At 44.6% G+C, this 14,817-nt stretch overlaps 1 protein-coding gene across 2 annotated transcripts in view; it reads right to left on the reverse strand.

Annotated features, from left to right (window-relative positions):
• The window catches only part of CSMD1 (CUB and Sushi multiple domains 1), a 2,022,422-nt gene that overhangs the window by 16,566 nt on the left and 1,991,039 nt on the right, over positions 1–14,817 (reverse strand). The window contains exons 60-66 of one of the 2 annotated variants that reach the window (XM_043557440.1): positions 12,336–12,509; positions 11,874–12,047; positions 10,075–10,148; positions 7,060–7,171; positions 4,472–4,651; positions 3,139–3,183; positions 448–609 (exon numbers count right to left, since the gene is read on the reverse strand). In XM_043557440.1, coding sequence (XP_043413375.1) covers positions 448–609; positions 3,139–3,183; positions 4,472–4,651; positions 7,060–7,171; positions 10,075–10,148; positions 11,874–12,047; positions 12,336–12,509 — 921 coding nt within the window. The remainder of the gene's footprint in view (positions 1–447; positions 610–3,138; positions 3,184–4,471; positions 4,652–7,059; positions 7,172–10,074; positions 10,149–11,873; positions 12,048–12,335; positions 12,510–14,817) is intronic. The other variant, XM_043557450.1, reaches the window with a different exon arrangement.

A 14,817-nucleotide genomic window follows, 5' to 3' on the forward strand; every position in this document is an offset into this window, starting at 1 on the left:
TCATAGGACAGACGTAAGAATGAGGAAGATAATATAAGTTAAGTACATAAAATGGGGTCTGGCCTATAAATTAGAGCTGCTTTCATTTTAACAGCAGGATGACAAATAAATCTCACGAGGACCGTGAGTGGAAAACAAGGATACTGACACAAGGAAGTTTGGAGACATGTAGCTCTGGATATAAATCTTACATCTTTGACTTAGTATGTCACATGCATAATCGCAAGCACATTAATTCGCTTTTCTGGGCTGGTTCTGTAATCTTTAAAAATGAGAATACCAACCTACCATGGCTATCGAGAGGATCCCATGAGACACAGCTTACGCAAAGCCAATGTAATTTTAATGAGCATTTAATAAATGGTAGCTCCCTCCTCTGTGAGGAGATAAAGGGTCTGCCTCGGCCCACATTCTTCGTTGAGGAAGATGAAACTCCTCAGGGCCTACCTGTCAATTTCAGCTCCACCTGCGAGGCTTCGAGGAAGGTCGCGTTCACCTTACTACTTGTTGCGTTGAACCAGTCAACTGTTAGAGTTGCAGGTTGTCTTTTCCCTAAATATTCATAATATCCCTTCCACACTGAATTGATAAAAAATACATCTGAAGGAACTGTGGGGGGGGGAAAAAACCAGAGGAATGTTAGCTCACACAGAAAAATTAAATTGAGATATTCTACAACACAGAGGCATAATACGTGTTGAGTGAGAGATCACAGATCATGACGGTGATGAGGACAGAGATGACCTATCCCAGGCCCTCTACGGCATGTATGCGATGGAAATGGAATGGGGAGGGAGACTGCTGTGAGATGCACCCCCACGTCCGTGTGTTGATTTGTGGGAGAAACACTTTAGGTGCCAAAACGTTCCTTTTTTAACGGAACTGCCAAGGCCAGAGGGTGCGGTGAACCAGAGCAACTGATATGAGGTGAGGTTATTGTGTCTGATAATAAGATGTTAGACTGACCCGGGAAACCACGACCGGTTGTTCGTTAACATCCAGGTCGACTCTTTGGAAGACACAGAAAGCTCAGAGAGCTGGCGCGTATCATCCACCAGGAGCTGCCTGCCCTCGGAAAGCTTGCGCGTCAAAGCGCCAGTAAAGGGCGCTCACCCAGCTCATAAAGACACAAGTGCTCTGGGGCGGGAGGTCTTTATCTCACAAGGAGATCCCAACCCACCCACCCACGCTCTTCTATTCTTGTGAAAAACATCCCTGATTGCTAAGAAAGTTAGAGGCAACGATGTCAAATGCCATGGAGGTACGTAAAGATGCATTTCTCCCTACATCAAGGTTTTTAGCGAATCCACTTGCTGGAACCAATTTCTAGGACACACATAGACTATCTACGTTCATGTGCCCCTTTCAGCGCAACCGGCCATCGTCCTGTCTTGCCAGCTCGGCCGTGCCTATGAAACCGAGACCAGCTAGGGAGGCAGCGAAGAAGGAGCGAGCGTCGGCCCTTCCCGTGGCTCTCAGTAGACTCAGCTTGCGATCATAGTGCTTTTTACAAGTTTAGGAAAGGTTAAAAACTACGGTACCAACACGACATCGCACACATCTGCTTATTGATAAGGGTCGTTCAACACGTCTGCCTGTCTATCAGTGGCCGTTTTGGGGCCCAGTTTTCAGGCAAACCTGAAAAGACTGTATTTTCCTTCACTAAAATTAACAGGCTTTAGAATCCTATCAGGGTTGTTTTCCCTACGTGAGAATGTACCCACTCGGCGGAAGCTATGGATGTAGTGGTTCCAGCCCGTCACTGACGAGTGGCTCTTGTTGGTGTATCAGAGGAATGGGTCATGCCTGACTGGGTGCAGGAAGGTGTAACCAGCGTCCCAGAGCTGGCTTGCTTGTATCAACATGGCCATCGGCAATGTGGTGACGGTGATCCCCGGGGGCCTTCTCATCTGCTCTGTTGCTGCTGGTTTGCAGCGTGGCACGACAACCGCAAGCGGAGATTTGTTACGACGCGCTACCTCAACAGACAACCACAACTAGCAAGTCCCCTCGGAGGGAATGAGAAAAGGTGGACTGATGAGGATGGAAGCACCTTCAAAATAAAGTACGCAAGTATCTCAATATCTGAAACAAAAAAATAAGCAAACAAAAACAGAACAAACACACCATCACAGCAACAGATTGTGTTTCCTTTCACTGAGGACGATGTTGTCTGGATAAAGACTATTGATTTCCGTATTCGGTTTGTAAATAACATTTGAATAGCGATTTTAAGAAGGAGTTTTTACGCTTCATGGCGTACGTTGGAAAAATTCCTTTCATCGTGTCGGGACGTTGGCCCGGCTGAGACTGCGGTGTTTTAACACAGCGTTGTGACTCAACGGGAGCGTTACACGTACGGTTTCCGCATCTGATGTCAGGACAGACCTTCCTGTCTAAAAGATCGGTGTTCAGAGTCGAATAAGGAAACTACTAGGGAAATGACCTTATCTATGTACGCAAGTTTTCTATATCTGTTAAAAAAAAAAAGGTTGACTTACATTGTAAGTTGGGGACACAACGCATGATGAAAAGAGTCTCTAACTTTATAACACAGAGGATTTGGAGCAGTAAGCATGTCGCTTAGGAAACAGGACTGCATCTTTCGATTTTCCGTGTGATGCATCTAGCAAGGCACCACATACAACAAAAAGCAATAATTAACACGTTGGGAGGCAGAGGATGCCTGGATTATGGAGATACGGGGGGAAAATGGAGCTCTACATCCGATCGGCTCAAGGAAACAGCTGACGTTGTCCCAATGCCTCATTCACATCAGCTTCCGGTTTAGAGGAAAGAATCGCAACCCTCTTTATAAGGCTCTCCATTATATCACATCCTATGATCAACAGTTCGAGTCCGTTTCTGCCCACACAATGCCCGAGGCACCTTTTAATGAAACCGTGTGTGATCGTGCCGCAGGTTCTCGTCTTAAGTAAAGTGTTGTCATTCCGTTAACAAACCACCGTCAGGAAAGAAAGAAATGTGCGTGGGCTCGGCGCGCTAGGTGGCTGGATCGCTAACCCGCTCATGGTCTAGTGGAGTCGGAAGTTTGCGTGTTAAAATCTGTTTCCCTGTACAGAGTAGAGAACAAATCGCTTATGTGGTTGAGATCTAGGACTGTTCTGGAATACAAACCTGGAGTTTTAGTAACTGTCTCATTAACTTCTCCCACTCCTTTACCTACAAGTAAAAAGACAAATTATCATTTTCAAAAACATTTATTTTTGAATAAGTTTGAAAAAATGTCAAATTGAGGCAATTTTCCTTTCTCCAGATTGCTTGAAGGTACAAAATAGGAATGTCTTCTACATATCCATTTAAACCCCTACATTCACAGCAGAGTATCCTTTGTGTTTGTCAAAAAAAAAAATGGAGCTTAATGGTGAAAATCAGTGCAGCTGTGACAGGTGCATGTCTGTGTGGTGTGCTACAACAGAGAGCCTTGCAAACGAGGGTGGTTGATATCCATTTTCTCGATCCTATTTGGGATATGCTAGCCGCCAGTGAAAGGTGGCATACAGAACAACTAAGATTTCGTAGCCTCTCTTGACTTTCCAAGTCCTCACCCAAATCAACGGAAGTGCAAATTGACAGATATTGAATAACACCAAATTGTTTCCCTTGCAGGACGTTTACTTTCGTCTATCACGTTGGATTTAACTCAAAATCTCTTAGCATTTATAGGTCTGCATCAAACTACAAATTACGTTTTTAAAGTTCGCATTCTTCTGCATCTGATGGAGAAGGGCAAGGGAGACAAGAATTCCTCATTTGGAAATATAAATAGGCTTCCAGAGAGTAAAACTAAAGTCACAGATTTTATCACACTCCATATTTAGTGTTTATGCCATGTAGTATTTGATGCGTGTGTGATCTGTGTTTGGTGGGGAATCTCAAGTTCAGCTGTCATCAGATCTGACCCTGTCTTAGGGCTCTCATTTGTAAGTACACAAATACGTGGGTAATTGATGCATCACCTTCGTGCCAATTGCTTTTGTAATTTGAACCAATGTAAAGAATACACAGATGTATATCCCGCCACCAAACAGCCTGTGGTCTTAAAAATAACGGCTTCGTTTACATATCCACCAATCCTGGGTGATATTTGCCCATTTTCATCAAAAAAAAAATACATTTTCCAAAAATATGGCTTGTATTATTGGCCTTTTAGCGCATGATGTTTTTCTTGAACCAGACAGCTTTTCTCTGTGGTTTCAAGTGTGAATAGCAAATAGTAAAACCTACATGTCTACTTCGACTATGCCTCCGTTGTACCAAACACTTACTACGCACACGTTCACACACACAGCTCACCACATGAAGCACAGATTCAGCTGGGGTGACCGACATCACTTCCATGATGCTGTTTACTTATGGATCTTACGACGGAAGCTAGCCCGATGGGCAGTTGATGCTCCTGCTAGGGCCTCGGCAGGGAGGGGCGTTCACTCCCTCCTCAGCGACTTACTTTTACAGACAGGCGATTTTCCCGTCCACCTCATATCTGCTTTACACGTCCTGTGCTCAGACCCGGCCGCGAGGAAGAACCCCGGATGGCAGGTGTACACCAAGGTGTAACCGAAGGTGGGGAGGTCTATCGCTCTCACGTCCGCGTGGGCTGGCGTTTCTGGCTGTCTGCAGGCGTGGGCTGAAACGGCACGCGTTCTGTTAGGAAGCACTGGCACTTTGCGTAAGATAGAGTTAGAGTCTAAAGAAATCAGGAACTGCGGCAAAATTTGGAAGTGGCTGCAAAGTCACGTTGCAACTTAAAATTGAGAGTATGGTATCTTGAAATATCCCCAATATTCCCTGAAACTTTTAACATCATGAAAACTTGGGATTTGCCAGCTCTCCCTACCTATCCTTCCCTCCCTGCCCCCTCCTCTCTCTACTCTCCCTGTCTGCATATAAGTAAGTGTGTGTAATTAATTACGTGTAGAAATTTAGAATATAAATCAGAGCGCTGAAATAAATAGATCACTTCTGATATACTATTAAGATAAATGATATGTCACATTTCCTTAAAAGACCATCCCTATAAGCTAAACACACACAGATCGGCACAGGTACAGAAATACACTTTTTTTAAAATTTATATTTCATTTTAATTTTTTTAAGTTTATTTATTTATTTTGAGAGGGAGAGAAAGAGACTGACAAGATGGGTGGAGAGAGGCAGAAAGAGAGGGAGCGAGAGAGAATCCCAAGCAGGCTCCGCACGGACTGTGCAGAGCCCAATGCGGGGCTTGAACCCACAAACCGTTGAGATCAGGGTCTGAGGTAAAGTCAAGAGTTGAATGCTTAACCAACTGAGCCACCCAGGCACCCCTTCAATTTTTATTTTAAAGAGACTGAGAGAGAAAGAGAGAGAGAGAGAAAGAGAGAGTGCACATGTGCAAGAGAGGGAGGAGCAAAGGGAGAGAGAGAATCCCAAGCAGGTTCCACACTGTGTATGGACCCCTACTCAGGGCTCGATCCCACAACCCTGGGATCACGACCTGAGCCCAAATCAAGAGCTGGATGCTCAACCAACTGAGCCACCCAGCCTGCCCCACAAAAAAGAAATATGCCTTGATTTTTGTCTGATGGCAGCTAACCAGGCTGTTATTGAGTTAATTCAATAATTTTGGTAAAAATTTGATTTATGTTTAGAAAGCTGAGTGCAATGTTATAGATTCTTACTTCTCTTAAAATGTAATTTAGGAGTAAGTAAGATTGCAATGTTTAAATCTCAAGTAACTTCTTACGTATGTCTCAAGAAATGGACTTCTTCGCAGATGATTATAAAACAAGTTGACAACATTAAAATTATGAATGCAACTGTTTTAAGTATCATACTATTTTCTGCTTCAGCAAACTTTCAACACACGAATACCTGATATTAGCAAGCTCCAAGATCCACAGACACAAACACACACGTTTGTATATGTACATATACACAACATACAAGTCTATATGCAAATATATATACACATATATATGCATATCTGTGCACACATAATATCCACATATATCATTTGACTAGAGTATTAGAGATGATAGCTTTGAATTAAATATACATCTGATAATACTGATAAATACACAAAAATCACATTTTATACACCATTAAAAGAATTTTTCATGACATTCTACTTTTTTTGATTTTCTTATTTAACACAGTAAGATTAAAATTTTTTATTTCATTAAGCTGATAGAGGGTGAAATACTGACTTATGAATCGTTCCCACAATATCTTTTCTATTTCTCATGATTAAGTCACAAAATAAAATTTTATCCTACATAACAACTTGAATGATAAATTCATATGGACTTCAAAAATAACGTTTAAGGGGCGCCTGGGTGGCTCAGTCGGTTGAGCGTCCGACTCTTGATTTGGGCTCAGGTCATGATCCCAGGGTTGTGGGATCAAGACCCATTTCAGGCTCCACACTGAGCTTGGAGCCTGCTTGAGATTCTCTCTCTCTCTCTCTCTCTCTCTCTCTCTCTCTCTCTCTCTCTCCCCCCCCCACACCCTCTCCCCTGCTCGCTCTTTCTCTAAAATAAAAAAATAACATTTAAGATATTTCTATTAATATCATGACATATTTCATGATCCATTTTACCCTCTCCTTAATAATCTGATGTAAACATTCTAGAAGAATAATAGCATGGATAAGAAAGTTTCCTTTCTCTGAGTGTTCCCGATGTCATTCACTTGTGTTTGGTTTAGGGCATGTTCTCAGACCTTAGCGTGCCCCAGTATCACCCGCAGAGCTGGGTGATGATAGCGTGCTGTCCCTCCTTTTTGCTCCCACTGGGGTTCCAGCCCCTGAGTTTCTGATTCCCAAAGTCTGGGGCCACAGCTTGAGAATTTTAATCACTACCCAACTCCCAGGTGACGCTGATGCTGCTAGTTCTAGGGAATCAAACTCTGAGAAATTCTGGTCTAGGGAATTAGAAATGATCAAACAAACAAAAATCAGGCAATTCCTCATTATTTCCCTTGAGGGCAAACGCCTCCCAGAGGTTCGAGAACACATAGGCTGTGGCTGGCTGCGGTGGAAGAAATCACACTTACGTATACATTCTGTCTGTATTCCACTCCAAGTTAAATTTGCCAGGCAAGTCCGAGTCGTAGAACCTTGGATGTGGTAACCTTTTCTGCACCTGAAAAACACGGTGCTTCCAACCTAGAGAGGAAATCCAACATGGGCTTCAGAGGCGGAGCGGATGTGCGAGATACAATGTCATCACGCCGGAAAGCTCATTCCAGGGTAAGATACACGAGTGACATCTCTCTTCCATGTCAGGCCATTGTTTGAGCCAGCATGGACGTTTCAACTGCCTGTTATGGCTGAGTTGCTCAATGCACGAGGTGAGGATACAGGCAGGTACAGAGAACTGTGGTCATTTAAGAGGGAGTTTACTTGGGTGGCGAAAGAACGCTTTTTCTCTTTCCTTTTGGCCCTCTGTGTCTTCAGATTGTAATAATTTTTTCCCCCTTTTCCATTATTTCCTGCTATCCCTATTTAAGGTGTTGGCTTTACCCAATTGCTTTTGTTGACACTGCTGGGGATTGGCCAGCTCCTGCTCTGTCGTAGAATCTCTCGAAACTCAGTCTATCCTCCTGAAGCAGCAGATACTTGGACTCTTTATTGCCACCCGCATGCCTGAAGTATCTTCCCAATAGACCTTCACAACCTCCCCTACCCCCCCCTTAGTTGTTGATATCTTGCTAACTTTCACTTCTGCACATTCTTTCCTGACCTTCCAAGGATGCATCACATGCTTCTTACTGCAATGTCCTAGAAGCACCTGTATGTTTATCTACTTCCCCAACTTAACTGGAAATGCCTTGAAGGGAAGGTACCCAGTGGTCTGTAGACATGTTTTTTGAGGATCATTGATGGTCATGTGTTGAAGGGAATCAATGATCTCTCCTGGTCACCAATCACTTATATCCAGGACATACAGGTTGGGGAGAACAGAAAACAGCAGAGAAGTACGCTCACAGAAAGGTGGTCTACACCTGGAAGGCAGCTTTGCGCACCCTGTGGTTCGGAATGGGACCAAGTGGGTTCCTAAGGCATGAATTATGAAGCCATGTAAGTGCACAGGTGAACAGTGCACCCTGATTCTTGTTCAGAGGATTCAAACCAGGTCCTTAATTCCTCTACATGTGTCTTCCCATCTGGGTCAGTCCCTATCTCCCTCATTGGGATTTTGGGGAGAAGAACTATGAGTAAAACATGGGGCAATATTTGCTGCACTGAATAGTGATGAAGCGTGTCAGAAAAAAATAAAAAATAAATAAGCTGTTCCTTACCAGTGGCACCTGAAAGTAGAGATTGGAATTTATACAGAAAAAAAAATCAAATTTACCTAAACTGCAAAGGAATAACGGATTTGAGATGCAGAGATGGGTAAAGAGTAATCCATCACCTATCAGGAATACCCTCCATCGAATTTCCTTGTCAGGATGTCACGGACCAAAATCGGACCTCCTGGCAAATACGCAACATTATTTACTAGCAAGAAGCAAAGAGAGAGCCTCTATCAGGTACTGGTCGGAGGAAAAGACAGTGTCCTTCTCAATAGAGTATCTTTTAGCAGAAGATGCCTGGCCAGTCCAGATTGACCACTGTAAATTAACCTGGTGTTTATGAATTGACGGGACGTGGCCCGCTGGAGACTGGAGGGCAGCATTTAAATTGCGTAATGAACACAGCAAGACAAGGGATGTTCTAAAACCGAAGCGGCTCACTCTGCGTGAGCATGTTGCAGAACGCAGTGCTGAAGAAAACAAAACTCTGTTATATTCACAACTTAATGTGTCCTGATGAAAACAAAAGAAGAAACAAGAAACATTTTGGGACGATTCCTCTGACAGGGTTAGCCATCTCCTTAAAGGATGGCGTCTGTGTCTTTAAAGTATTAGCAAATCTTGCTTTTGGATCCAACCTATCATTCTTGTTAGTGTAACTTGATTTTGTCATCAGAGGAGTGAGAAATGTATCCATTCCTATTAGTTTCTTAAGATAGATCCCAGGGATAGGATGCCGAGTGTAGCCACTGAATGTGGACTTCACGTGGGCTCTTTGAGGGCAGATAAGGAACCCGTGGGGAGTCAGTGAGAGCATTACTCAGTATAGTCTTTGCAGGCCTTGCCGTATATGTGGCATGACATTTCTACATGCCAGTAAGCATTTCCCTGAGGATTGGGCCATATTTGACACCTAACATAAAATACGCCAGATTGTGCCTCATAGGTACCTACGACAAGTTCCTCTGGGGGGTGTAGGAATGCCATCAGGAAGTAGCCAAGGTGTGTTAGAGCCAACCAAGAAAGAATATGTTAGGTTTCAGGAAAGCCTCAGTGAAGTGGCTGAAGACAAAAGGCTTTTTATCCTAAATTAGTGGGCTCTCTAACTTGAATGCACTACACATGTTTAACTGTGGCTTTCAAAGCCATCTCATCATTGAGCTGTGAAGTCACTTGATCACTTAAGATGGTGGAAACATTTTATTTCAAGGTTCATTACCTCCCAGTTTTGGTTATTCCTCTAATACTACCTAACGTGTTAATGTACTTTTTATTTAAAAAGTCAAACGAACGTCAAACGTGATATCAAGTATGCAAATAGTTCATACACAGAGGTGGCATGGAAAAGAAATATCACAAAGTAAGCCTACTAGCTGAGGAGGCTGAATGCGTTTTCTTCTGTCTTTGTCTCTAAAATCTAGTATTATTTGCCCATGATGCATCGGGTCACTGAACAGGGTATTGTCACGTGTAGCTATTCAGTGACCACCAGTCACTCTGGAGAACTGCCACGACAGTTCAGCGAACAAAAAAACATCACGTCATGCAAACTTTCAAGTAGAAATCAATATGACAATTGCTACTGTGTGAATTAAGATGCATCCAGCTATCCCAATTTTGACAGTTAAAATATCACGTGGGCATCCTCTCCGAATCAATGTATCTCCGCAAATATACGATGAATCAGGGTACGTGAAGCCATGCGCACATGTTCGAGTGTCACTTGCATTTTATATTACAGAGAAACAGGGTGAAATAAAAATGGAATACCTCATATCCTCTGGAGCTATTCTGTATTCCAAAGTGTGGAGTGCCGGGGTCTGGGCAGCTGTTATGAGCTGGATCTGAAATGCACATAAAAACAAAACAAAACAAAACAAAGAGCACCAGATACGGTTACTCTAGGGACTCTAACATTTTTACTCGAAGGTCATAAAAATTTAAGAAAACTGGGAGGGTCTGGGTGGCTCCGTTGGTTAAGTGCCCGACTCTGGATTTCAGGTCAGGTCATGATCTCACGGTCTCAAGATTGAGCACTGCATAGGGCTCTGCTCTGAGCCCGGAGTCTGCTTGGGATCCTCTCTCCTTCTCTCTCCCCCACCCCTGCTCACTCCCTCCCTCTCCCTCCCTCCCCCTCTCTCTCTCTCTCTAAAAATAGACAAAGTATAAAAAATTGAGAAAATTATATTTTGGCAGATATGTAAGATGTTTTGCATTAAAGTTAAAAATCAAAGTAAATTGCTATTTTCATCTTCTTTTCAGACTTCTTTAGGTATTCCTCTTTAGTCCTTTATCAGATTCTAAATTGCTCTGTGTATTATTTTCTGTATCAGAATGAACACTCTTTTCCATTTTCTGGTCAGACATAGTATACTGGTTGGTCCACTAATATGCTGTCTTCAATAATTATTATGATCCCTCGGTTCTTAAGGAGTTCACTAGTGGTCATCTCTTTCAGTCATCCATTACGTGATTGCAAATTTCTTGAGTTAATTTTCCTCGAGACTTCAAAATGAGAAATATATTTAGTGCTTCAAAGTTGAGGCATATGGTAGACCAAAAGTGACATTTCTCTCCCCAAAAGTGTAGGACTTGAGCAATGAGGAGCATGTAGCTTTATTATTTGCTGCTCTCTAGATGCTCGTATGAAAAAAATCACCTAACTTACAAAAAAAATTGTTTTCGAGAGAAACTAACCTATTGGAAGGAAGAAAACCATTTCTTAGTATAGAGAGAGGAACCGTGTAGCAACGGTTTAAACGAAATAGCAGTAAACATGTCTATTAATAAAAAAAAAGGCAGTGCTTCAAGGAAATTATTCCTGAAGCTCTTTGTGTTTAAGTAGTAATCAGTCAATTTCTTAGAAACCATGACTATAGATCATTAATTGTTTACTACAAAGATGCAGAACATCTACTCCTTGGCTCGGTACAGCTGGTGAAAAAATTAACCCACCAATCAACATGAATCTGCAGCCATGAGGTATGAAGAAAATTGCTCTTAACAGAAATAAAGGGTAATGTTTCTCTGCCACTAAGAATTTGACTTTTGACAAACACAGCTTGTATCTGAATCCTTTCTAGGAGACAGAAATGCAACATAAAAAGGCAGGGCTTAAATCATATGGAAAGCGTCTTCTGACTTGTAAGTCTCGTTGCCATATTCCAAGGTCACCAGAACGTCGTGCCCGACTCCTTCCACCACTGCTGGTGTGGGTGGGTCAGTAGGGACTGGCCAGTGAAGACAGACTGGCACCAAGGGGACGATGCCCAAACAACAGCCAGGCCGTCTTCCCGGCGATGGTGGCTTTGGAGAAGGGCAATGACAGTGTCTTCAACAAAGCTGTCTTTCCCTGAAAGAATGCTCCTGCCGCTTGAGGGGCAGACAGGGAAACGAGACCTAAATTCAAGTCCAAAGTTGATCTGTAGGATTTAATCGGAGTAGCCGATGAGGGCTTGCCCAACGAACCATCTGTGGGCAGAGGATCTGTGAAGCCACAAACGATCCCATTTTAGCGTGCGGGTCCCCACCCCCGAACACCCTCGGGGTGGTCTTGCCAACGTTCCTACCGATGCAGGTGGGCTGGGTGCCGCTCCACGTGCCGTCGGCCTGGCAGGTTCTTCTCGAGGACCCCACCAGTATGAAGGGAGGTTTGCACTGGAAGAAGACTTCAGATTTATAGGTGAAGCTTTTGCCACTGAGCCGCCCCTCCGCGGGGGTGCCGGGGTCTCCGCAGAACACAGCTGTTGGAGACAACAAGGCAGTCAGCCAACAATAGGAGCCGCCGCATCGGGTCAGCCCACTCGGGTCGTGTAACTAGTGTCTGCAAAATCTTTGGGGACAACTATTAAACTGGGAAATGACCGAGGGGCAGAATGCGCATTTGAGCGGGGAGGTCTCAAGCGTGAACGTTTGCATATGGTAGCATGGCTATAGAGGACACGTCGCTGTTCTCCTCACACCGGGAGCTGAGGGTGCTCCTCATGTCCAGTGCCACGTGACCCAGGAACAAGCATTACTGGGGGACTTACGTAGGCACTGGGGCACCTCCCCTTTCCACACCCCACGGCCTTCGCAGGAGAGGATGGCGGAGTGAGAGGGCTGGAAGCCGTCCACGCAGCTGTAACTGATGCTGGACCCCCAGTGGAAATCTGCTCCCTCCACCTTCCCGTGCTGTACTTGAGGAGGCTGGCCACACGTGACAGCTGTTGCAAAGAACAGACGAGACTGAACATCCGGAGCATCCGCCACGACCCTAACACTCACAGGATGCACGTTTTAATTCTACCCGGATCACAAAGGACATCTACGTAGGGTTGTTTTCTTTTAATACGAGAATTATTGAGGAAGACAGCACATTGAGATAATAAAACTTTTCTCCAATATTTCTTCATTAATTTAGATCAAGTACATAAGAGCACGGCAAAGTCACAACATATCACACGGTGGAAGAAAGCAGGATTGAACATGACATTCTCAATACGTACAAGGCCAAGAAGGGAAGAAATACTCGTATTCAATGTATGTCTTTTCATGATGGTTCTCAACAACAAATCAAATCTGCGCTCGCTTATATGACATGAGTACAGACTTCTGGATTTATATATATAGTTGGCAAGCTCTGTGTTTTTTTAACACATAAAGATATAATATGTGAAAGACATAGGCTGTGGATCCATTTGCCAAATAATTAAAAACCAAGCACTTGCATGGTTGAGAAGATTCTGTGGAACACCACCGCCCAGTGTATTATATCAGCCATGAGCTGATGGTGGGGCTCCCGAGCAGGGACGCAGTTCTCACAGATGATGAGTGGTTGGCGTGGCCCCAGGTAGCCCCCTTAGAGCCTAGCCATTACCCTGAAGTGCAGGGGGCTGGGGACTGCGATTGACAAATCTTCTTGGAAGATCCAAGAGCTTTCTGGATTTTTCACCCTGGAGGAGGCTTGCCAATGACAGAAGGCAGCAAGAGAAGGGACCCAGGTGTATACTCTCACCTGCATTTTCTTCTGCGTGCTCACACTCAGGCATTCTCACGTCAGAAGACACAGTCACACATGCACAGTCAGCAGTTGGAAATGAGCCTCTCTGTTATCTCTCATCTATTCAGTTTTCTCAACCAATATTTCTTGAGAGTCCACATGTGAGGGGGTAGGGGGGACACGTGCTCTAGACAGGGGATATCAAGTGAGAAGTCCCCTAGGAGGGAACAGTAATGAGCGACGTGGTTTCACAGAATCACGTGAGGAGGTGACTAGCCCCAGACAGGTTCAGAGGGAGAGAGTGGTCTCTTCTGGAAGGGCCTGGTTGCCCACGGAGTTCTTTCCAACTGCACTGGCTGTTCAAAAGAGGAGCAAAAGTCTACAAAAGCATGTGACATCACAGAGACCAGTGCAATTATTGGTCGCTGTCATGAGCACGTCACGTGACTAGATGGCTCCTGACACTAGTCTGTGACTTTCAGTAAACGTTTATCCAGCGCCTGCAACAGACACAGCATTAATGATGGCTGGTGGAAGACAGGAGCCTCTGCGATCCTTACGCACCGGTAGGAGGGAAAACGCGGCCCACCAACAGGCCCATGTCGGAAGGGAGAGGGAGCCAGGTGGTTGAGCACCCAGCTCTCACGGAGGCCTCACACTGAGCTCTGTCCACGCAAGCCCCAAGACCCATCTGCCTCTCAGAGCCCACTGAAGATGAACGCTTCCTCACTAGCAGTTGCCAGGGTCCAACTCACAACTCCCCCAGAACTGTCCGGGTTCCTAGTCCAACAAAGAACCAGGCACTGCATTTTTTGTTTGGGGCCAGCCACGCTCAAGCCCCACTTGTCTCCCTGTGCCCCTCCTGCCCCACTCTGGCCCGGCTGATAAGGAAGCTGGCACGTGCTCTCTCCACTGCCGGCAGAGGAGCCCTAACCATGCAGATCGCTGTCTTTGGGCAACTGTCTCCAGCACCACTGTTTTCTCACTGTCAAAGCCCAGCCCTCAGCTACATCGTTCAAGTCACATCCACTGGCGTCTCCCTGACCTTCTCTCCCTGCAAAGTCCAACCCCCAAGTCATAGACCTTTTCTACCGCCTCTATATTTGTAGGGCATCTTCAGACTCAGTGTCCGAATCCCACAGAACATCATGGTACCAACATGGTCCGCCATTATTTGATGATTGGCTTCTCTCTCTAAGTGGAGTTTAAAGTCCTATAATTATTCTCCCCCATCATACCTGTCTTAAGCCTTAATAAATCTGGGGCTAACAATGTTTACCGAGAGAGAGGACATCACCGGGATTCAAAATACAGACTTAAAGGTTGTACCCCATCATTTGAGAGCTGAGGTCTCCCAATCTTGGTTTGTACACTGAGCCATTTACTAACTCAGCTAGTCTGTTTTCCCATCTGTAAAGCTGAGATTAATGTATTCAGAAAATGGCAGTGATTTTATTTGCAAATGAGTCACGAGAATTCCTAGCACACAGAGGACATCCTAAATGCTTGCACACGCAGTGAAATGGAATTCA

Source organism: Prionailurus bengalensis, chromosome B1, assembly GCF_016509475.1.
Source record: "Prionailurus bengalensis isolate Pbe53 chromosome B1, Fcat_Pben_1.1_paternal_pri, whole genome shotgun sequence".
NCBI classification, from domain to species: domain Eukaryota; kingdom Metazoa; phylum Chordata; class Mammalia; order Carnivora; family Felidae; genus Prionailurus; species Prionailurus bengalensis.